The sequence below is a fragment of the Scheffersomyces spartinae genome (assembly GCF_019049425.1).
Source record: "Scheffersomyces spartinae strain ARV_011 chromosome Unknown scaffold_7, whole genome shotgun sequence".
Classification (NCBI taxonomy): Eukaryota; Fungi; Ascomycota; class Pichiomycetes; order Serinales; family Debaryomycetaceae; genus Lizanozyma; species Lizanozyma spartinae.
The window spans coordinates 502,923-527,160 of NW_025065054.1; the positions used below are offsets into that span (position 1 = coordinate 502,923).

General features: G+C 39.8%; 9 protein-coding genes across 9 annotated transcripts; 6 read left to right on the forward strand and 3 right to left on the reverse strand.

The window, feature by feature from the left end:
- Positions 1-860: 860 nt before the first annotated feature.
- On the forward strand, positions 861-1,769 carry KQ657_004736 (uncharacterized protein; the record flags this gene model as incomplete). Its single annotated transcript, XM_043195402.1, has 1 exon — positions 861-1,769. The coding sequence occupies one exon, from the start codon at positions 861-863 to the stop codon at positions 1,767-1,769; it is 909 nt and encodes a 302-aa protein (XP_043050068.1).
- Positions 1,770-1,989: 220 nt separating this feature from the next.
- Positions 1,990-3,297, forward strand: KQ657_004737 (tRNA threonylcarbamoyladenosine dehydratase; the record flags this gene model as incomplete). Its single annotated transcript, XM_043195403.1, has 1 exon — positions 1,990-3,297. The coding sequence occupies one exon, from the start codon at positions 1,990-1,992 to the stop codon at positions 3,295-3,297; it is 1,308 nt and encodes a 435-aa protein (XP_043050069.1).
- Positions 3,298-3,652: 355 nt separating this feature from the next.
- NAT2 (Nat2p) lies at positions 3,653-4,291 on the forward strand (the record flags this gene model as incomplete). Its single annotated transcript, XM_043195404.1, has 1 exon — positions 3,653-4,291. The coding sequence occupies one exon, from the start codon at positions 3,653-3,655 to the stop codon at positions 4,289-4,291; it is 639 nt and encodes a 212-aa protein (XP_043050070.1).
- Positions 4,292-4,372: 81 nt separating this feature from the next.
- On the reverse strand, positions 4,373-5,542 carry LEU5 (coenzyme A transporter; the record flags this gene model as incomplete). Its single annotated transcript, XM_043195405.1, has 1 exon — positions 4,373-5,542. The coding sequence occupies one exon, from the start codon at positions 5,540-5,542 to the stop codon at positions 4,373-4,375; it is 1,170 nt and encodes a 389-aa protein (XP_043050071.1).
- Positions 5,543-6,374: 832 nt separating this feature from the next.
- Positions 6,375-8,285, reverse strand: NDT80 (transcription factor; the record flags this gene model as incomplete). The annotated part of the gene is made up of 1 exon (XM_043195406.1): positions 6,375-8,285. The coding sequence occupies one exon, from the start codon at positions 8,283-8,285 to the stop codon at positions 6,375-6,377; it is 1,911 nt and encodes a 636-aa protein (XP_043050072.1).
- Positions 8,286-8,660: 375 nt separating this feature from the next.
- KQ657_004741 (uncharacterized protein) lies at positions 8,661-16,910 on the forward strand (the record flags this gene model as incomplete). Its single annotated transcript, XM_043195407.1, has 8 exons — positions 8,661-8,670; positions 9,642-9,663; positions 9,839-9,855; positions 10,053-10,065; positions 11,458-11,532; positions 11,570-14,988; positions 15,418-15,588; positions 16,729-16,910. The coding sequence occupies 8 exons, from the start codon at positions 8,661-8,663 to the stop codon at positions 16,908-16,910; spliced, it is 3,909 nt and encodes a 1,302-aa protein (XP_043050073.1).
- A 385-nt stretch (positions 16,911-17,295) lies between these two features.
- Positions 17,296-19,191, forward strand: BFA1 (Bfa1p; the record flags this gene model as incomplete). The annotated part of the gene is made up of 1 exon (XM_043195408.1): positions 17,296-19,191. One exon carries the CDS (start codon positions 17,296-17,298, stop codon positions 19,189-19,191), a length of 1,896 nt encoding a protein of 631 aa, XP_043050074.1.
- Positions 19,192-19,287: 96 nt separating this feature from the next.
- PHR2 (1,3-beta-glucanosyltransferase) lies at positions 19,288-20,913 on the reverse strand (the record flags this gene model as incomplete). The annotated part of the gene is made up of 1 exon (XM_043195409.1): positions 19,288-20,913. One exon carries the CDS (start codon positions 20,911-20,913, stop codon positions 19,288-19,290), a length of 1,626 nt encoding a protein of 541 aa, XP_043050075.1.
- Positions 20,914-22,605: 1,692 nt separating this feature from the next.
- On the forward strand, positions 22,606-23,742 carry GSF2 (uncharacterized protein; the record flags this gene model as incomplete). The annotated part of the gene is made up of 1 exon (XM_043195410.1): positions 22,606-23,742. One exon carries the CDS (start codon positions 22,606-22,608, stop codon positions 23,740-23,742), a length of 1,137 nt encoding a protein of 378 aa, XP_043050076.1.
- Positions 23,743-24,238: the final 496 nt, after the last annotated feature.

Below are 24,238 nucleotides of genomic sequence, written 5' to 3' on the forward strand. Positions count from 1 at the left end.
TGTGTCACGGTAGAGTGCTTCACTGCACAAAGTCGGTGATATCAACTAAGCCCACCCTAATATTATTCTGGAGTTAATAATTGGGTTTACAGTTGAATGTCTTCTCTTGACTGTGGATAGCTTATTTTAGTTTGTTAGGCTCAAATGAACAATATTCTAAGTACTGTGATTAAGGAGATTTAGCACCCTCTTCTTTTTCATCATCTTTCCTACCTTCTGATGATATTTCTTACCTTTTCGTCATCGTTCTTACTTCCACTCATTCTATATAACGCAAATAGTATGTTTTTGCTTATGTAATCATTGGTCTTATAGATTGTATACACGCCGGCATTACCGAACTGATCCGAAAGTATTCTTTATCAATTCAGTCTTTATTGTACCCATATCAACTTCATACTAATTCATATCCGCTTTACTCCTTATCAATATCGTGATCTATGGAGTTCCATGTATTTAATCCCTTAATTGCGTCATCCTCTCAATATCATTGCTCTGATAAGAACTTTAGCCAACTATGCATTATCCTTAGCTCGTAGATAGCCGAATTTCCATAATAAAGTTATGGATTATCATAATATTACTTCCACCATCGTCAATCGTACCACTTTTATATTGACCACCATATGAATATGTTGCCTTACGTCTAATTGGTGATTGGAATTGGTTGTTGGAAGCAACCAACTCGGACATCTCCGAGATAAGCTGTGTGCAGGTCCAGATAAGGGAAGAAGGAGGATGGGTGAATAATGACGTGAACTCGAGGAAAGCCTATGATATCAGGACATAGTATAAATAGAAGGGAATCACCAGAAAATTATTATCGGGCTAGTCATAACATTTTATTTATCAAGAATAATATGAGTACATTAATCAATTCATCATATGGTAAGGCCAATGTCAAGTTTCTTAAGGTGAAGAAAGACCCTTCTAATCCTAAAGTTCAAGATGTCCTTGAAGCCAACGTTCAATGTCTTCTTAAAGGGAACTTTGATGTTTCTTACACTGAAGCTGATAACTCGGTTATTGTGCCCACAGACACGGTTAAGAACACTATATTAGTTGAAGCTAAGAATACGGATGTTTGGCCCATTGAAAGGTTTGCTGGTCATTTGGCTAAGCATTTCACTAGTAAATATTCTCATGTTGATGGAGTGGAGATTTCCATTGTTCAACAAAGATGGAACAAGTACCCTGTTAATGGTAAATTACACGATCATTCGTTTGTTCATGAAGGTCCAGAAACAAAACAAACCTTTTTAACTTACAATAAGAAGACTCAAGAATTATCATTGAAATCATGTATTAAGGATTTAACAGTTTTGAAATCGACCGGATCGATGTTCTATGGTTTTAATGTTTGTGATTACACCATTTTGAAACCAACGACTGATAGAATTCTTTCCACTGATGTTTTTGCCTCATGGGAATTTGATCCTAAGAAGTTGGCTACTTTAGAAGATATCGCTACCTATGCCGATGCTGGATTATTTGAAGATACCCTTAAGACTGCTAGAGATGCTACTTTGGAGTTGTTTGCATTGGAAAACTCCGCTAGCGTTCAAGCCACAATGTATAACATGGCCGGTAAGATATTGGCACTGGTTCCTGAAGTCAAGACAGTTACTTATGAATTACCAAACAAACATTATATTTTGTTTAACTTAGAATGGAAGGGTATTAAAGATAACACTGAATTGTTTTACCCTGCTTCAGATCCAAATGGGTTAATTAAATGTACCGTTGGGAGAACTAACGCTAAGTTATAGTTTTAATATATCTCATACATATTCAACAAGCTTTGTATATTTCATATCGAATATTAAAAAACGTATATCATATATCGTATATTATAATTAATCCGAACACTAGCACATTAAAGCTCGTACTATATACACAACACTTCAAAAGTAATGCGAACCAAAATCAATCAGATTCATCTCATCTCGTCTCATCTCATCTCCTATCATCTCATCTCGTCTCATCAACATGGGTCGTGACACCTGGTTAACAGTGGTATCTACTGCTGTGGCAACAGTAGGCATAATAGAGTGTCTCCGTTACTTTTATCATCAACAGAAACAACAGGGACGACAACCATCACTTGATGCTAATCAAGGCTCGCGCCATTCTGAAGAGTTGATTCAAGAACAATTGGCTAGAAATTATGCTTTCCTTTCAGCCGAAGGAATGAGTAAAGTCCGCGAACAGCATATTGTGGTAGTAGGGGCTGGAGGAGTTGGTTCTTGGACCGCTACTATGCTTGTTAGAAGTGGAGTATCTAAAATTAGAATCATTGATTTTGATCAAGTATCACTTAGTTCATTGAACAGACATGCAGTAGCCACATTGGCAGATGTTGGTACTTCCAAAGTTGAATGTCTTAAACAGCATCTATTAAAGATTGCACCTTGGTGTGATATTGATGCTTGCAATCAACTTTGGTCATTAGAGACTTCGGAACAACTCATCTTTGGTGATGATTTCAAGCCTACTTTTGTGGTAGATTGCATTGATAATATCGATACCAAAGTCGACTTGTTACACTACTGTCATGAGAATAAGGTACCTGTCATTAGTTCTGGAGGGGCAGCATGTAAATCTGATCCTACTCGGATTAATATAGCGGATATTTCAAAGACTGAAGAAGATCCCTTGGCTCGATCTGTTCGGATTAAATTAGGTAAGAAAGGTATAACCCGTGGGATTCCAGTTGTATTTTCTGCAGAGAAACCTGATCCTAGAAAGGCTAAGTTACTACCATTAGATGAAGAAGAATTGGCTAAGGGGGACGTTGATCAATTATCGGCTCTTCGGAACTTTAGAGTACGAATCTTACCAGTTCTTGGTACCATGCCTGGAGTTTTTGGTCTTACTATAGCCACATACATATTAACAGTGATCAGTGGGTATCCAATTGAACCGGTCGAAGGGAAAAATAGACTCAAAATATACGATAGTGTTTATCAGTCACTTTCAGGACAAGAAGCTAGATTGGGCAATTTGGATAATAGAGTTCCCATCGCATTAAGAGAGGTTCCATATATAATAGACGAAGTGTTCAGAGGCAAATCTCCAATATCAGGATTCTCCACTCGATTAACCCTTTCAAGATGGAATCCGGATAAACCTCTTAGTTTCCAGAACATTGTGGTGATGACTAAAGATGAACAAAAGACTCATGAAGAACGAGTATTAAAGGGAGGCGAGCGTCTTGAAGATGTTTATTCTGCAGAGGTCATTGAGAGAGTTAAGGGTAGGTTTAAAGATGAAGAGTACTTCTCACAATTTAGATAGTTTATACATATATATTGTGTACCCCATCTACTACTATAAACTGTACTTACCGCGCTACCATTTGTTTGGTATGCGTACACGACTGTGGTAGGTCGGTTCTATAGCACATCTACTGTCTTCTTCTTTGCTCTTGTCTGTTCTGTACAGTACATGTGAAAGTTATACTGTTTGTTATGATCCAATAATTTCTTGTTAATTCCATTATCAAATTATGTCACAGTTCTTTACAGTGTAAAATATATCACCATTAGTACAAGTCAAATTATATACTATTCTGATATATACGTCGCCGTGCTGAAATATACGTCGTCGCCGTGCTGAGGTTTCGCTGTACTAAAATATTTATATCGCCACCATGCTAAGACTAAGAAGCATTGGTCTAGGGATGAAACTATCCAGAGCTCACATGTTTAGAAGATGTTATTCAGGTGCTAGGAACGTCAATGGTAAAAGAACCATGAAAGACTTGGTCAAAGAATATGGTTACAGTGCATTGGGTATTTATTTAGGGCTTTCAATGATTGATTTGCCTTTACTTTATTTGGCAGTTCATTCAATGGGAAAAGAGAAGATTGAGACATATGAAAACACTTTGAAGAACACTTTTGGTTACGGAGTGACTCCTGAAGAGTTGGAAGCCAAACAAGCAGAAAGAAGAGCAAAAGAAAAACTTGAGTCGGAGTCAAACACTGCGTCGGAGTCAGCATCGTCTGAGTCTTCGAGTATATGGAAAACTATCTATGATCAATTTTCTTTGAGTGAGTTCATTATAGCTTATGGTATTCACAAATCATTGATCTTCATTCGACTCCCGGTCACTGCAGCTATTACTCCAGGAATTGTTAAAGTGTTGAGAGGTTGGGGCTTTAAGATTGGGTCTCAATCCGTTACGCAAACGGCTCAAGTGGCTAAAGACACAATTAAAGACTTTACTGCTTCTAATCCAAAATTCGGTACTCGTCCGGGTAAACGGAAGTGGTGGTGGTTCTTTTAGACATGTATATATATAAAGGAAGTAAATTCTATATGAATAAATAAATAAGTCGTCGTAAAATGTTCATGTTATATAGTTGTTTTATATTCCTAATAACTTCTTTGATCTTTCATAGACATAAAATGAACAAGCAACCATCGGAATGACTTTTATATAACCAATGTATAACCCCACAAAATAACCTCTCACTCCACTCTCTTGATATATCAACTTCACTGTTTGTTTAAAGGATAAGAATTGACCATCATTCATGACTCCACCAACTTGCATTCTTCTCCTGATAACTTCAAAGGGATAGGCAGCCGTTTGGCTGAATAATCCTGCCAACCCACCTGCTATCAATTGTGCAAAGGCTTTTAAAGGAGCTCTGGAGTCTCTGGTGTTGACTTGATTATGAGATGATTTAACTATAGGTTTCAGGGCATGGTAGTTCTCCTGGACTGTAAGTTTGGAAAGGTATTTTGATCTAAAGATATCATGAATCAAATCATGAACATAAAAGGATACTCCAGCATAGGGGATCATCCCTAATATAGTAGCATAGAATCCTCTATAGAAATTAGATATTTGAATCACTGGTTCCGGACTGATATTTCTCATGAATTTAACCCATCGAGGATCTTTCAGATGATGAGGGGGTTTCTCGTGGAATATGGTGAAGACTGTCAGGGCCAAACGGCCTCTTTTATGAGTGATGTATTGATTATGATGATGTAAGGATTCGTAAGCTGAAGAATGGGGTAAATTTCTTGTTTCAAAAGCCATTCTAACTCTCACCAAATCTAATGGATATGTGAAAAACACTGAAAGAAGTCCACTGAAAGAACCGGCTAAGAATCGTCTTCCAGCAGTTTCATAGATATCACTTGGGATAAGGATGCTTCTTATTTGTTCATAGGCCACGAATTTGATAGCAGCATAGGGAAACACTCGAAGTAAAGTAACCAGATGACCTTGGAACAATCCCCAGATTCCATCTGATCTATAAATTGCTCCGGATGCTAAATAAAGTCCTTTAAACAGACCTCTATACTTGAGAAACTCCGGGTTACTGGTTTGGAATAAGATTTTAACCCTATCTAACGGAGCAATCAATGTCTTTGCAGATGATCCAGCAATACCTCCAGCCAACCCACTTTTTATAACGTATTCTATTGATTGTTTATCTATGATCTTAACATATTCCATCGGCGTACTTTGATCGTTGATGGCATCCAAGTTGGATCGGCTCTCAGATGTTGTGGTCGACATGATGGTTGAACCTCGGCTCGTGCACCCCCAGAGACGTCTGATGTTTAATTCCTTGTAGTAAAGAGTGATGTTGATCGACAACTCCGCAAACAACACAAAAGGGTTCCCCAGACTGCGGAATTTATGGAGAGCTTACACCAAAGTGATGTACTAGTGGCAGTAGTGTAGTACACAACAGAGGGTAACCGGTGGCACAATATACTACTGTGAAATAAGGCACCAGCGTCGTTACAGTAATATGGTACAGTATACATACATTATTGTGACCAGTAGTGTGTGCTCGAATGGAAGCTGAATCCTCACCAGCAAAGCAGTAGTGATCTGTACAGCAAGAGAATACTGTGTGATGTGTAGGAAGGCAATGGTGAGATGTGATGTATATATAACTAGCAGAATATAGTTAGTAGTTCGGTAGTTTGCAGTCTAGCAGACTAATACTATACCAGTATATACTGTTATATTCCCGGTATATACAGCAATGATACCTTTAATAGCACCTGTAATACACTGTACTATGACCTGCAATAGATTCATATGACCTGTCACTGACTGCAAGACGCCAGCAACCAGAATACTACCCTAACTTAAGACAACCGTATATTTACACTATACAAACAAAAATATATATACTCATCAATTGATAACCATTGACCATATTAAAAGAATCAGCAGGCTTAAAGAATATAAAATGAAAACAACAAAAAAAAAAAGGGAGGGGGGGTAACTTTCTAGCCCCAATACAATAATAAAACACAACTATCCATATCAAATACAAGTCGATGATGGTTAAATTCATCTTTTTTTATGGGTGGGTTTTCTAAGCATCTCAATCTCAATTCTGCATATGTCCTCTATACCCACTGGTTCTATCTTTATGGTAGTTTGAAGGTGAACGACCTCTAATAATTAAAGGTGGAGTTTCAATGCTACTTAAAAGAATTGGTTGGATTTGCAGATCTTCGTCCTCTAAAATACCCAATAATTCAACATGTAACGTAAAATATCTGGAATTAACAGATGTAGCTTTGATTCGAATAGAACTGGTGAATTGAATCCGTTCAAATCTAGCCACCCGGGCAATTGAATCAGACGGATAATTCTTTAAAATAGTCATATCCTTTAATTGGTCTAATCCATTCTTACCATAATAATCTCCTCGATCAAAATAAAACACCTTGTTCATATTTTCAATCTTGGATCCATTCCGTTTGTTACAACTGGCCTTAACCGTTTCATGATCGGGCAATTCAGCTGGGACAGCAGGATAAATAGGAGGTGGGAATTGAGGTTCTTTATCTCTCTTGGGTGTACGTTGAACTAAACTTATAGCAACATCATCATCAGAACATTTGGCAACTAGCCGAATCGCAAAATAACTAATCTCAACTTTTGATTCTCCAGGGCCTCCATTACCACCATTGTGCATATGATGAGGATGTAATCCATGTATATGATGGTGTTGCGTATGTTTGCCGTGTTTTTCATAAGTATAATACTTGTTCATAATAAATCGATCAAAATCAAAGTTTTCCAAATGGAATGATGCCACAAGAGTGAAGTAATTCCGTTTATATCCAATCCATGTTCCATTCTCACCCATTTCAAATCCTCTATCAATACGGGCTTGTAAAATTGGGGTAACATCCATATCATTAGCTTTACAATAAATATCCTGATGATGTCTGGTCTCCAGGAAATGAGGTCCAACACGAAACAAATCTGCAGAACGGGGAGCTACTTTTCGATTAGAAGCTGGCTCCAATAAATCCAGATGATCATGAGCCATTAATTCCATAACTGTAGGATGTGCAGCTGTGGCGGCGGCGGCGGCTGCTGCTGCTGCTGCTTGAGCTTGTTGGTGTTGTTGATGTTGAGCCAATTGATGGTGCAAGTGTTGTGGAGGAAGTTGTTGGTGCATTTGTTGGTGATGATGTAACAGTTGTTGGGCCTGTTGTTGATGTAACAAATGGTCTGGATTGTTTTGATGGTGCATTGGAAAGTGTGGAAGATGTTGTTGAGCTTGCTGAGCTTGTTGTTGCTGTTGTTGTTGGTGTACTTGTTGTTGTGCTTGTTGTGCTTGTTGTGCTTGTTGTTGTTGATGGTGCAGGGCAACCACAGCTGCTTGGGCAACTTGGGCTGATTGTTGTTGAGCCTGTTGTTGCTGGTGATGTAGAGGCATGTGAGATTGGTACTGTAAAGCTGCTGACAGTAATTGATGTTGTTGTTGTAACAAGTGATGGTCAACTGCCAGTTGCTGTGATTGTTGAGCTGCCTGGGCTAAATGAACATGGTGAGGTTGGTGTGACTGATATTGTAATTGGTGGGCTTGAATATGATGTAATTGTCCTTGTGGTTGAGCAGAACGAGTACCATTAGTACCATTATTATGACCAGACCCTTTATTTTGCCCACCTGGATTACCGGCAACAGAGTTTCCCAACACCAGTTGTTGTAATTGTTGTTGGTAGACATCAGCAGCAGTTCCACCGTTGGCAGTATTGACAGTTATTGGGTTACCTTGGGCGGAATGTCCGGAGGGTCCTTGACCAGGAGGTGCTACAGCCCCAGCACCACTTTGTGAAGCAGCAGCCAACAATGGGTCTTCAGCTTTGAATAAATTCAGCAGAGTGGAATATTGAGGAATAGATTCATCTTCCTCCTTAACACCCATTCCAGCAGCAACGGCCACAGAGGCAGCATCATCAGCCGAAATAGTGTGTTCATCATTAGGAAGGGTCATCATCTTGACTTTGAGAGAGTTTTGTGGTGGTACTTTAAATCAAAGGACAAAATCAGTTAGTTGGAACACAAAAGGCTCAGGTACCGATACGTTGAATTTAGTGAATGATTTAAAGTTACAAATCAAAGATGATAAACCCGAGACAACAAATCCAACTAGTTGTGGTGAGTATTGATAGCAGATCTAAATTCTAGTTCACGGGGATGACTAGTAACTGGAGACAATCTTCCTGAAGCAAAATGCTCACGTTTAGTTAATCAATTCAGTGGGCAAGTTTGTAGCTGAGATTAACAACAAACTAAAACCAAGTCAAACTAAAACCAATAAAAGCCAAACCTAAACCAATATAAGCAAATTAAACAAGATTAGACAAGCAATATGGCTAACAGTTAGTTAATTCAATGGAAGGAAATGAAGGTTAAGTGTCAACGAGGTTAATTAAACAGCAATGAGAATAGCAAATCAATCTCTTTCTCTTTCCCTTAGAGTCGTTCGTTATCGACTTGACCGTCTTAATCAGGGGGAAGGAGACTCAGGATAAAAACGTCAAAGTGTGTTTGTTCACTTTGCTTTTGTTGGGGAGAAGTAGAAGAAAAATGACACCGAGGAAAAGCACGAGTAATGTTGATGCCAATACTACTATATATCCCCTGTAGAAATAGTATAAGTATTACAATGTTCTCACTAAAGCTTCGACACCCTAAAAAGTAACGATGTTTGTGTAGAGACAGTGGTAGTAGTAAAAGGTTGTTGTTGGTGTTGCTTTGATTTTTTTTCGCTTTTTTTGTGGTGATTTTTTGCTTGCTCCATACGGCCCCCTATACAGTACCGCGCGAACATACAGACAGACAGAATGTACAGTAAAAGAGGACCCACCAAGCAGAATTTTGTAAGTTGCAGTGGGGGTGGCAGAAGGCTAAAGGAGAGATTAATGTGTGGTTAAGAAGTAAAGACATAAATTAGCAATTTTAAATCTGACAATTAATATTAATTATGTTATTAGTTTATTGTTTTGTCAGAAACGTAGTCGATCGGATTAAATTTTACTGGTACGAATAAGTGGAACCCGTTTTTACGTGGTATTCCAGTGTGGTATGGAATACCGCGACAAACTCAACGCATATTACCATACTGACCGGCCGAGCCACGTATAGCTACTAATATATATGGACTGGACTGGACTGGACTGAACTTTACACACTTATGGCTTCCACAACACTACTATACTGTACTAAACTACACTATGCTATACTGTACTATACTATTCTATATTGTACTAGACAATATACTACAGTATACAACAGTTATGAATATATATCCCTAATGATAAGGGTACGCCATGAAATGAAATCAATATAGCCTTTGCATTGATGGTGGCCTGGTATTTCATCGGCTCGTACTTGGTTACTAGATAAATGTGCAACCAAAGTATCCATAAATAGTAAGGTATCATTGCACAGAATCGCCAATGAAGAATCCTAGGCGACACAAAACACGGACGACAATTCAATCTAGAATAAGCTATCTAATGATGGTACCCGCATACGCAAGTGTAGTGAGATCATGAAGCATGGTTCTATTTCCAATGACAAGTATAGAAAGCCATTCAGTGTCATAACATTTTTCTTCGGTGGCTAATTTTCCTGATGGTAGGAGTTCTTCCCTAGTAGGTTAATAGAAGTTTGTGCTGGGCTTTGAGATCACTTTCATGTTTCGTTCTATAAAGCGAACCACTAATAGCTCTACTATTACTAGTTGTTATAGTATTAGGCTCCATGGTCTTGTTGGACTTTGGCTTTTTTTGCATTGGCCAATCATCACGTTCAATAATCTCAAGTGTCGGCAGGTCAATGCGAGTCCATTGCATCAGACATTTAGACGCACATAGATCGGATTGTTTTCTGACAAAAAACACTTCCATGTCCGGGTAACCTGTTGGAACTAGCCATTCAGGGTTGGAGAAATTATCTCTATAATTATTCACAGTAGAACCAACAGGTACAAGTATCGAATGTCTCTATAAGTTATTTTGGTAGTATGGATTATTGTTTTTCTCCATTTAAGCCTCCTTCGCTCTTAATTTTGAGATCCCCCGCAGTCATTCTCACTTCTCAATACTGCAGACTTCACGTTTCGCTCACCCTTTCTCAAACGCCTTTTCAGTCTCCTTACCTCGTTCGAAGTCCTTCCACCTTTACTGGATTTACATGGTTGTAAAACAACGACTGTTATTTTCTGGGATTAACTGAGTGCCATAGAGAAGCATACCATTACGTATTGGCAAGAATTCTACACTATTATTACTTTTTTTTCTTTATTATAACTCAAGTCGTATATCTCTCTTCCTATCATTCGCAAGTGTTTGGAAACCTGCTTAATTTTTCCTGCGTACAAGTTGTTTTGTCAGCTTTTCTTTTCTGTCTGCTTCATTACATACATTCATACATAAATCCGTTTACGCATTTCTCTCTGTTTAATTCTAACACTCAGCCAATGGAACTGCAGTCGTGGTCTAGACCAATAAAAAGAATAACAATACTAATAAAAATAAAACCTACTTAGTTGGTTAATTGTACGTATAATCGTGTCTTCAATTAGCTAGTTACATTGTGAGCCCTGTTTCCTTTCACCAGACCTGACGTGTTTTTCGGTTGAAAAATGTTGCGGTTTTTTCACCCACAAAATCCATTATTCATTAACTTGAAGTTGCAGGACCGAGATCCTTGACATCACCTAACGATTGAGTGAGGCTGCGTTTAATACAGAGCATTCCTACTTTTGGTACTTTCCAAGCATCATGCAATTCGAAAGTAATTTTTAAGCAGATTGAATAAGCTATCATTGGTGGTCCCCCTAATCTGAATGACCAAAACGCCATTACGGGCGCAAATAATTTCCGATGTGCAGGATGGTTGGCATCCTGCGTTTTAGATAGGCGTAATTACGAAGGCAAAAAATATACTAAGCCTTTATGGCCAAGTTGGTAAGGCACCTCACTAGTAATGAGGAGATCCTCAGTTCGAATCTGAGTGAAGGCATTTTTTTTCTGATGAAACAGTCTCAATTCATTATCAAAACATTCACAACTGAATAATAACACTCTTTTTTTAAACTCCCGGTTCATTCGCTTGCTTTGAAAATCTGTTCAAACTTTCCATTGTTAAAAACTTAACAGGAATCTTGCATTTGAAACAGAAGTCGACAAGTTATTGTTTAGAAAGCAACCTCCTGAACCCTTCTTTGTGTTGGCGTCTGTTTGTTACCTGTATTATTTTCGCAGCCATTAGTGCTATTAAGAAGCAAACTATGGAACAACCCCCCAACACCAAGGAAGAAACTATGGATGATTTACCGTCCTCAGACTCTATAGCGTCTAACGATAAGGCCCTATATCCCAATTGGTGCCACAGAAACCAAGCTCCAATTTCAGCAGAGGCTATTAAAACTCAGTTTGAAAATTTGGCTCGTCGGTTTCAATTCCAACACTCCAACGTTGAAAACATGCATGAGTATCTCATGTGCCAGCTCAACTCAAGGGCGTCTCGTACTTCTTGTCAACAAGCACTTTTAAGTATTCACCGGGATTATATTGGGGGCGATAACGCCAATTATAAACGGTGGTACTTCGCGGTATGGAGTGCCTTGGAAACCAATTACTCAGTGAAGGACTGGACCGAATACAAATCATTCAAGAATCTGCAGACTCGTTTAGGTGCTGTTATAGCTGCTACAGCACCAGTAGAAGAAGAAAGACCACAAAGTAAATGTTCAGATATTTTCAGTGAAGTCTTAGATGGCGGTACCTGCAATCCCCTATTACAACTAGAGTACAAATGGAAGTTTGATTTATACAACGCCAGCGAAATAGAATATATTCAGCAGATAGCATTGTATCTTATGATATGGGGAGAGGCCAACAACGTCAGGTTTTTACCGGAAGGTATTTGCTTTATTTTCAAAATTTGTTGGGATCACTGGAAGAGTGAGAACAAGAAGGGCATACTGTTGCCAATTAATTACTTTCTAGATCAAGTAATAACGCCCTTATATCAATATATAAGGAGCCAGAAATACCAAAAGACTACCAGCGGGGTGTGGAAAAGAAGAAACTTGCGTCATGATAAGATAATCTCGTACGACGACATGAACCAGTTCTTTTGGCACCCCGATCTCATAAGGAACATCAAGTTAAAGAATGGTGATATTTTGTACAACGTTTCGAAGGAAGTACGGTTTCTTCACCTACATCTTATTGATTGGGATAAGTGTTTCTTTAAGACATACAGAGAAGTCAGATCGTGGAACCATTTGATAACAAATTTTGGTCGAGTGTGGATCATCCACATCACGATGTTCTGGTTCTTCACAGCTTATAATCTGCCAACCTTATACACTGTAAACTATTCACAACTACTCAATAACCCACCACCACCTCAAGTTCAATTATCGATGGTTGCACTAGCTGGGGTGATACCTCCCATCATGACTATCTGGGGAATTTTTTTTGAGTTCACATTCATTCCTATGAGATTCCCAGGAACACTAGCTTCTACCTTGGGAAGACTATTCTACTGTGTTGTAATCTTGTTAATCAACCTAGGACCAGGGGTGTACACGTTATGGTTTATTCCGTTGACGGTGTACTCTATTCATGGGTATTGGATTTCGGTAGTGCAGTTTTTCACTGCAGTTGCAACCCTTGTATATTTTGCAATCACACCTCCTGCCAAATTGTTTGGTTCATTGCTTCGTCAGAACATGAACTCCAATAGAACAAACGAGTTTGCAGCCACCTTTGCGCCTCTTGACAGAAAGGGTCAAATAAACTCGTTGATACTATGGATATGTGTGTTTGGAGCCAAGTTCACAGAATCTTATTTCTTCCTTACACTTTCATTTAGAGACCCTATACGAGTGGTGGCCATAATGGCGACCAACAGATGTCATTCTGATTCACTAATCAGCACTAAATGGCTCTGTGCGAACCAGCCAAAGATTATATTGGTGCTTCTAATATTAACAGATTTCGTCTTGTTCTTCCTAGATACTTATCTTTGGTATATTATCTGCAATTGCTTGTTCTCCATTTTGCTATCGCTTCATCTGGGAATATCAGTATTGACACCCTGGAGGAACATCTTTTTAAGATTACCGGAAAGAATCTTGAGTAAAATCGTTTACAAGAAGGCACCCGGATCTCCAGCAAGCTTGATAAGTTTAATATGGAATGCCATTATAATTTCAATGTTCCGAGAGCACTTGTTGTCTGTGGAGCAAACACGCAAACTATTGTTCATAGATTTGTCTGATGGTAACATTCGACCTCCGGTGTTCTTTGTATTCCAAGATGATGCCTCCTTTTCTTTGAAGGACTTCTTCGTATGCGGTAAGGAAGCCGAAAGAAGAATAACATTTCTTGCTCATTCAATCTCCACTTCAATAGAAGAGCCTTTACCGGTGAAAGCTCTCCCGATGTTCACCGTGTTAGTCCCCCACTATTCCGAAAAGATTATACTTAGTCTTAAAGAAATCTTGAAGCAGCCCCACCAGTCTCGCATTTCGTTATTGGAGTACTTGAAGCAGCTTCATAGAGAAGAATGGAATGTCTTCGTAAAAGATTCTAAAACCCTTCACAAATTCGGCGAGGGCGATTTCGAAGAGTCACATGAAGCAAATTCATACAACGATATAGCCAAGCTACCAGACACAGAGGGAAGAGATATTTATGCTTCTGTTGGATCGGGGAAGGAAGATTTAAGTCAGTTCATGCAAAACGAAATTAATGATATTCCTTATTACTGTGTTGGTTTTAAGGATTCCGACTCTTTCAAACCGCTTCGAACGAGAATATGGGCTTCATTAAGATGCCAAACGTTGTACAGAACAATCTCAGGTTTTACCAATTATCAGACGGCATTAAAAATATTGTACCAGGCGGAAAACAAAGAGGAGATTCAATATCTTTTAGCCGAAGAAGTTGAAGAGCACTTAGACCAATTCAGTCGAACAAAGTTCCAGCTATTAGTTTCAATGCAAAAGTTTCAAAGTTTCAACGAAACCGAGTTAGAGGATGCCAAATCGTTATTCCAAGCCTTTCCTCTGCTAAAGGCGTGTTATTTGGAAGAGGAGAAAATGTCAGTCGAGGAATCAACGTACTACTCGACGCTTCTTGATACTTCCAGAGTCAATGAGGAGGGTAATTACGGAGTGAAATATCGTATTAAACTATCAGGAAACCCGATTCTTGGTGACGGGAAGGCAGACAACCAGAATAATGCCATTATTTTTAGTCGAGGCGAATATCTTCAAACCATTGATGCCAACCAAGATAACTATCTTGAGGAATGCCTCAAAATAAAGTCGGTGCTAGCAGAGTTTGAAGAACTTCGAATCGACGCCCTGGTGGAGTACCTTCCTGGATCGATCGGATGTGTTGAGCAAAGTCAAGTGGCTATTGTTGGAGCCCGAGAATATATTTATTCGGAGAATATAGGGGTGTTGGGAGATGTTGCAGCTGCGAAGGAGCAAACGTTTGGTACCCTTTTTGCCAGAACTTTGGCAGCCATTGGAGCTAAACTTCACTACGGACATCCCGATTTCCTCAACTTGATTTTCATGACTACCAGAGGAGGAATATCTAAAGCTACGAGGGAACTACATCTAAACGAAGATATATATGCTGGGATGAACGCCATTTCAAGAGGAGGTAGGATCAAACATAGCGATTTTTACCAATGTGGGAAGGGAAGAGATTTAGGCTTTGGAACTATTCTCAACTTCACAAGCAAGATTGGAACAGGTATGGGAGAGCAGTTACTATCCCGAGAGTATTACCATTTAGGAACTAATCTACCCACTGATAGGTTTCTTTCTTTTTACTATGCACATGCAGGGTTTCATGTGAACAACTTGTTCATTATATTCTCTATAAAGCTTGTCTTAGCTTTGCTTGTGAACCTAGCAGCGTTGGTTCACGAGACTGTTCTCTGCAACTTCAACCCCCAGAGTCTTATTACAGATCTACAAGAGCCGTTGGGGTGCTACAATTTGCAGCCAATCATACAGTGGATATCTCGATTTGTTCTTTCCATTTGCATTTGTTTTATGATCTCTTTCTTACCGCTTATCATCCAAGAATCAATGGAAAAGGGTATCAAGAGAACGGCAACGAGAATTTGGAAACACTTGGTCTCATTAACACCGTTATTCGAGGTTTTCGTGTGCAACATTTACGCTGAATCGCTTCGAAGAAACATCACTTACGGAGGAGCAACATATATTCCCACAGGCAGAGGGTTTGCAATAAGTAGGAAGTCTTTCCTGTTTCTTTATTCAAGGTATGCAACACTTTCAATACATCTGGGAGCCGTTCTGGCACTTTCGCTCGGATTCATTTCCACTATCATTTGGCAACCGGCTATTCTATGGTTCTTCATTACCGTGATATCACTCTGCTATTCTCCATTTCTATTCAACCCCCACCAATTCCTTTTTAAAGAGCATATTTTGGACTACCGCGATCTCATAAGATGGTTCTTCAAAGGTAACAGAACGTACAAGGCCAACTCTTGGATAAACTACCAAAAAGACGAACAATCGTTGGTTCTTGGAAGGAAACTGAAAGCCGCTTCAACAAAGCAAATAAGTCCCAATGCGTTACAACGTCCCTCACGGTGGAATTGCTTCTGGGATAGGATCTTGCTCCAATTGCTAAAGTTACTTTCATATTTTGTGTCCTACGTCTTCATTAATTCCCAGAACGGGGTCAAGAGCCCAACTAGAGCCAGCCCAATTCTTAGGGTTATATGTATCGCTCTTTTCCCATTAATAGTCAATGGACTTATTCTTGTTGTGGCTTTGACATGCTCATTTACAATATTTCCATTCTTTCGTTTACTACGGCTTGATATTTCACCAGTTATTACATCGACTTGTTATCTACTTGGCGTCATAGTGCATTTGCTTTCGTTTACCGTGTTGTTCTTCTGCGAGAACTGGAACGTCCCTCGTACGTTATGCGGAGTTCTTTGCATAATTGCATTCCACAACTTTGTTTTCCAATTACTACTCTTTTTCGTCACTCGTGAACCTCGGGACGATGACACTGTCAACCAGGCGTGGTGGTCAGGAAAATGGCTTGGGAAGGGGTTTAACTTGTTCCAGATACTTGGACTATTTTTCCGGGAATCGTACGTCAAGGTCTACGAAATTAATATGTTCGCATATGAGTACATTCTAGCACACTGGCTCTATATATCTATGATCCCCATTACGTTAATTCCGTTTGTGGACAAAATACACACCACGGCATTAATGTGGCTAAAACCGTCCAAACTGTTCCAGTCGCCAATATTTTCACGAAGAGAAAGAAACCGTAGAAGAGTGAGAAGTTTCAAGTACGGTTTATTGCTTGTTGCACATTTGATAATATTGGTAGCAATGATAGTCGTACCACCGATCCTTGATGCTCAGTTTAAATTGGTAGACAAAACTAAGGTACGTTTGGGACCACAAATATCTACATTGGTTTTTCAACCAGTAGGTCAAAATTACAACGACACTGGATCCAATGCCCCGTTAAATATTCCGCGGCAGAAACCTTCATACACTATGACTACCATTCGGTAGACGGAAGCCACCATATTTTATGCCCTTCTGTTCATCCCTGTCAAATCTATAAATAGCCCAAACTATATGAAACCAATAACTTGCATCATCTGTTTCAGATCAAATATGTCGACCTCAACTTGAAACAAACAGTGCTGATGATTTTGTGGCGCGAAGGAAAGTTTCCTTCGTTAACACAAAGTTGCTTGTTTGTAGTCAGATCACAATCAGTAAACAAACCAAAGTCACAGAACAGAACACTTGTGGAGGTCAAAGGCTTTTATTAATTCGATCCTCTCACCCGCCGGAGTTCAGAAAGAGTTACGTTACAGGTTTTACCAACTGCCTTCTGATGGCCTTAGCTCCGCTTAGAGTCAATCAACCAATCAATTAACAGTAAGAGCTCATGAGTGGGAAACGGATCCGTCCAGGTCTATCGCCTCCAGTAGCAGAAGATGCAGCAGGGGAGGACGATATATTATCAAGGAAAGCAGAGATCTTGAGCAGGTTTTCGGAAGATGAAGACATGAACCGGATACTTGATTTCGACGACGATGGGAGTCCCGAGAAATATCAACATCAACAGGATGATTATCACACCATAAAGCTTTCTGAAGGATTGGACACTTTAAGACTACAAGATTTTGGCGGTGGTAGTGGTGGTGTCAAGACACTTTTAGGTGGATCCTCCATTAAGTTCAGTCCATCTGATTCGATATCCACGTCGTCTCCAATTAAGAAGTCGTCCAAAGGACAACGTCGGTTTCTCGATAGTGGTGGAGGTGGTATGGTTGAAGACGGTAGACTATTTGAGATGAACGACACCGATGTGACTTCCGAGTTGAGTGATGCAGAATTTGAAGACGTGGACAATATATTTGGAGACCAGGAAAGTGGTATATATCTGAAGATGCATGATAGGTTGAACCAGAAGAAACAGCTGTTACAAGATCAGTCGAAAGTTGAAGAATTAGAGTTGGAAAAGTTGCACACCACCAGACAACAGCATCAAGCTGCTGCAAAGAAGCGAAGATCCAATTCTCGAATCAGAAATCCCAATGAGCAGCAGCCTCATGAACGCACTATAACGTTTGAAGAAAGCTCTATTGAAGATTTTGCGAATGGATTTGATAATGATATTGAAGAGAAAATGTCCATATTACCACCTCCAATGAAACTGAAGCAATCATTACCAAATCTTCAGTCTTTTGGGAAGAACTCTTTAAACACAGTGAAGAAGTTTAAGTCATCCATGGAGTTAATCTCCGAGCACCCCAAGTTCAACACAAGTAACCATATATACCGCAAATTGAACCGAATACCCTCTTTCTATAACCAGGAAACCGCCCACCCACAAGATGAGGAATATGTGAAAGCTCAAGAAAGGAAACTTGCATTATTAAGCAAATTTAAAGAGAGTACAAAGCACCAAAAGAGAGGAAATGCAAATGGAAATCCACAGGAATATCACCAAACTCATTTGCAAAGTAATAATGTTCATCAGCACCTGCAACCTATAAAGAACAATAGGAATGCAACTCATCAATACCCACAGCACAAGAAACGGGTGAAGCATCAAATTAATTTGGAGCAATATCAGAAACAGCAGTCACAATTGAATATCTACCATGGTCCTATGAAGTTAAACTCTCGTACACAAACCTGGGAGGGTAATGATTTAGATCTACTTAAGTTTGATACGCTATCAAAACCATCATTGATTACCATGAATGATCTCAAAGGTCGTAACATCAAAAAAGAGGGATCAAAGAAGTTTCTAACACTTGCACCTGATATTGAACCTTCCAGTAACGAAGAATCACCTATGGTATTTGATTCCACCAATTTAAGATGGGTCTATCCTGGCGATGAAGCCCATACATTATTCAATGTACCTGATTTGGACGATAATATTTCTCCTATAAATGTCAATGCTGGTGGTGGTTACGTCGATGTGCTAGCAACCAATAGTAATCCTTCTTTGGCTAGACTTCAATCACCTATGAGAGGAGCATCTACGTTTACACAGCGGACCACTTCAAGTACCACCACAGCCAGTACAAGTGATGGACCACTTATCTCCACTTCAGGTGCTTCTTCTTCTGTTACGGGAATTGTTCCAGTTGAGGAGTTTAATTTGTCAATGAAGACTATCAATCGTTTCCTAAAAGAAGAGGCTAAAATCAAAAGGAAAGTCGACAATTGGTTCCCCTCTGGGTCCAAGTATCTTATTTGCAACAGACATCAAGAATGGAATGGTGATCATTTATGGGAGATTCGCAAGTTGGTTGTTGACGAATGAATTAACGCTTACAGAGTGATTTAAGGTCCACATAATGAGTATATATTTGCAACAGGTATATTTACGATTCAGTCTAAAAAGGAAAGAGATAATGGCTTACAAACACACGAGACCGGCACCAAAGACCATGGAAATGGCCACAACAATGACTTGGTACTTGATGTTGAGGTTGTATGAAGCAATGGCACCTGACAGCTTGGTGGATGTGGAAGAACCAGAAGCTGAGGCTGAAGCTTTAGAGCCAGAGGCAGAGCCAGAGGAGCCAGAACCCTTAGTGGTGGAAGCTGGAACCACAGTTCCCATACCACTTTCACCAGCAGCAGACAAAACTGAAGCACAAGAACCAGCAGTGGAAGCAGACTTAAGAGAAGCAGAACCACTAAAGTCACAAGCAGATGAGGAAGAACCTTGAGCTTTATAGTACAAATCCAAGACAAAGTTAAGTCTTTGCTGGTTGGAACAAGGTGAGTAAGCACCGTAATCACCACTGGTACCGTTGGCATTGATACCTGAACAGTCGATATGATAACAGACATATTCGAACAAAGATTGGTAGTCGTCAGAGGAGACAGAGCCATCAACGACACAAGAAAGAGACTCATCCATACATTCACAAGCCGACTTATCTGGAGTAGGAGGGAGAAGAGTGGTAGCTTGCCAGTTAGCACCAATGGCAGGACATGTGGTGGCAGTTACATTGGCAGCTTGAGCACTCTTGATCAAGGTTGGACTGACGGAAGCGATTTGAACAGACAAGTAAGAGTAATCAGGTAAAGTGGTGACCTTGTCGTTAGAACCAATGGTAACCAAACCATAATCATTTTCTTCTTGGAAGTACATGTAAACAATGGCACCAGACCAAACACCGGTCATTTCGGAGGAGTAGATGGTTCCTACATCGGTGAACTTTCTGGGTTGGACCAAGTTACAACCGTATTCGGAGAAGAAAAGTGGGATGCCCAAATTAGCGTATTGTTCGGTGATGTTTTGGTAACCAGAAGACTTGAAAGTAGCAGAGGTACCACACCATGAGTACATGTTGATACCAAAGAAATCAGCAGCAGAATCTTCGGAACCACAGGCAAAGTACTCAGCAAGTTCCAATCTAATATCGATATCATCATTGGCAGAGTAACCAACTGGAATCAGACGGTAACCTTGCGACTTGATGTAAGCCTTGGTATCTCTGACAGCAGCCTTGACGAAAGCGGAGGCGTTAGTGTTGTTGACAGCGTTGGTGACTTCGTTACCGGCGAAAAAACCTAAGATATTGGTATAGTTTTGGAAAGCATCAACCACTGAAGTGTAACGGTCGTACAATTCAACAGTCCATTCCGGGTCATCTCTGTTGATGGACAAATCAGGAGTTGACAAATCGGCAATGACATAGATACCTGCTTCTTGTAAAAGGTTCATACAAGCAGTGTGATCTTGGGTGACATCGAGAGAGTAAACTCTGATGACGTTGGTTTCCAAAGCAGCCAAATAAGGAACGTCTCTAGCACAAGCTTTGGCATCAGCAAGAGGATCAACGAAGGTAGCGTTGTCAGTGGAAGACAAGTTAGCAGTGTTTTGTTGGTAAGCGACACCCTTCAAAAGGAATTGAGAACCGTTGTTGGAGTAGAAGAACTTGTTACCAACAATTTCTAAAGCGGGCAAGTCTGCAGCAGATACGGCAGCGGCACAGGTGGCCAAAACCGACACGAGGTTTTTGAAAAGCATGGTTCTAACGATTGCACTGTCAAGAAAAAGAGACCACGAGAGACAGAGATAATGTGCTGATTTGGGCGACCAAATCTACTCTTATAAAGGAAATGGGCCAACCGGGCAGTGTAAGAAAAAATTGAAAAATAAAAATATAAGACAATGGACGGACGTGATAGGATAACTTTTGTGCGGTATAATTATGTTTATGAATTGGACAAAAGTGGTATACAGGTTGGGGATCGTGCTTGCGTACATGACGGGTTATGTTTTGACAGTTTGGTTCTACATCTGTTATAAGGTTCATCTCAATCTCAAGGTGTGCTGTGCTATTGACGTACAATGTTTAAATTTGCTTTCGTTTAATGCATGTGTGTTTTTATTTACCTAATAGAATACGTATGTATCATGTACGTATAATGTTGGTCTGCATTTTTATGCTCACTCGGAATAGATTTTTTTTTGTTGTCGATTCCGGTATTATTGTTTTTGTCTGCATGGGTGCAAAAGGATTTTGAGATTTGCTAAATCAAGACCTGGATCGCTAAATCTCGATCTTTGCTCAATCCTAAATCGAACTGGTTTGTGTAATACTGTCAACTGTCTCACATTAGAATGTGATCTTGTAACGTAGTCATCTTACAGTGCCAGTGTCTGTCATTCCAAGTCTTTCAATGGCCACTTTCTTTTGGGTGTACTTGTTTTTCCCTCTTCATTAGTGTCACCTATTTTTAGAATCGCTGGGTGAACGCGTACCTGTCGACGTTTTCAGCCCCTATTCCTATGTCATAACCATTGTTGGGCTATGAAATATCTGACAATTTTACCTATGTGGTACTTTAAAAATCGACTTCGGTATCCCGTTCGATCATCTTAAGGATAGTCATCTGAGTGGTGACAGATCAAGTTGGAACCATTCAGTTTTTTTCTCAACTGGGCGTTTGTGTCTGATGATGTGCGTTTATGATGTACCTTTGACAGGAGTCTGTGCATTTAAGCATACTCCTTTTCAGATCCACGCGTTGTGCTATGCACAGAATGCCGCGTCTCAAATCCGGAAAATATACTAAAATCTTCAATTTTTATAGTTATACTCCGCTGCGACATCAAACATCTATTACAGTCTTAACCGCGGGGTCCCATGGTTAAATTAGCAAGCAAGTAAATATTTTGTGACGATTAATGGGCGCAGCCCAATAACGGAGGTCAACGTTTGAATTTAAATCGGCACCAATTTACATATTCTTAAGGGGCATAGTATACAAGCGCATAGTAGTATAGTACGGCTTAGAGGTGCTCTCTAGTATTAAAATTATGTATGAGACAGCATTAAAGCAAGATCAATGTACGTTGTAGACAGAATTATGTGGTAACCCATGATTACATAATAAACTGTATAACTCGAAGTATACAAGAGAACGGTGGGCGTAAATTCCAGTACGCCTAATATCTCTGCAATATACGGTTACATCTCCATTCGCGGTAGTGCACTACATAATAATTAGGCAGACACAACTTCTCATTTTATTTAGCCAGCCCCTCATTCCCCACATCAAAAGAGGGTGGCGTGGAGCGAGCGTTCGGAAAATTTATTTTGTGGTAGCGCGATCGGGGAGATTTTTCTTAACGTTAAAAGCAGAAAAAAAGCTATAAGGAGGGGCTGCTGGCAATTCTCTAGTCAGATCAAATTGATTATTCTTCTATTAAGCAATGAGTGAAGAAGACAAGAAGATCGAGGAGGTTCCCGAGAAGGTGTCCGAGCAGGAACAAGTGGAAGTCAACAAGGAACAAGTTGAATACATTGAGATTTATATCCGATTCAATGACGACTTTGAAAAGGACTATTGTTTCCAAGTTCTGGTGAAGGATACGTTTGCTGACTTGTATAAGATCTTTGAAACGTTACCACTTTCACTTAGACCTTCAGTATTCTATCATCATGTTCCTAAGGGGTTCCGTATGTCTGTGGATCCAGGTTATCTTACTGAAGACGGGGCCATTTTGTTTACTTACGATGCTGCTAGAAATACCAGGTTGGTTAAGGATACTGATGTTATCGCCGAGACTGTTTGGCCAGGTCAATTGATTGTTCCAAACTGGGAAAGAAACGATTTTGGGTTCTACGCAACCGTTACCTTCTTCTTGGTTTGGTTGTACACTGATTTGCCAGACTTTATATCCCCTACTCCAGGTCTTTGTATGACTACTTATATGACTGAATTCCTTTGTTGGATTCTCCGGAAATTTGATTACGCTTACTTATCGGATAAACTTCTCGCTGATTTGTATGAAGAGGTTGGCATAGTGCCCCAATTGCTTTTCTTTACTATGCACATCTTCAAGACGTTGATTTTCTTCAGTATCCTCTACTTTGGTTCCTTTAACCCCTACCAACCATTCAAGTATTACCTCAGAAATGTTCCTCCTCCAGTTACCCCTGAACAATTGACTGAGATAGGCTGGACCGGTGCGCGCAGAGCAACCATGGACATGTACCGTGACCATTACCGTGACTACAAGATCAAGGAGCACGATGGAATGGTCCATGCTCACAAGATGGGTCTCTTTGACAAGTTGAAACATTTGGGTGTTGTTTTAGGCGAAGGTGAAGGCTTTGATACTCCAAGACGCGGACCTCGGAAAACTCTTGCTGATAACGGGAAGAAGTTTTATATTTCCTTTGACTACTTGATCAAATTGGGTGATTTCTTTGAACAGTATACTGCACAAGAAGATGTTGATTTGGCTGCTTCAATCAAAGAGTACCGTCGTTACGGCTTGTTGCACGGTAGTGATGAGATACATGAAAAGGTTGCAGAACGTAAGGCCGCTGTATTCTCTACCTAAACAAACAAAATTTCAATGGCCGTGCGTACAGTTCGGAGTCAATAATGCTTTTTAAATATTTTTTCATGTATATTATCAGTACTATTATTGGCGTATGAAAAGTTCATATGTATGTATGTATACTCTATTCCGGTTTCCGGAACCGGTGAGTCGAGAAAGTGACTCACTTCAAAACGGCGCTACCACATTAAATACGCCGAATATGATTACTTCCACTTTAACCAACCATATGCGGGAGACTAATCCCACGAGGCCTGCTTTGTGTAATTGCACATATTCACGTGCATACACATACTAAATGTATGTTGATTGTGTCGGGTGCTGTATGCAGTGCGATTATAAGACAACGTTTTATCAAAGTTAAACTGGGTCCACGGGAATCAAATGATATAGCCAGTATACAGCAATGAAATCTGAGATATCACTTCAATCAAGCAAAGCATGGCCACTCCGTAGTACTGTATTATATCTGTGGAGAATTGTATCAATTGTGGGT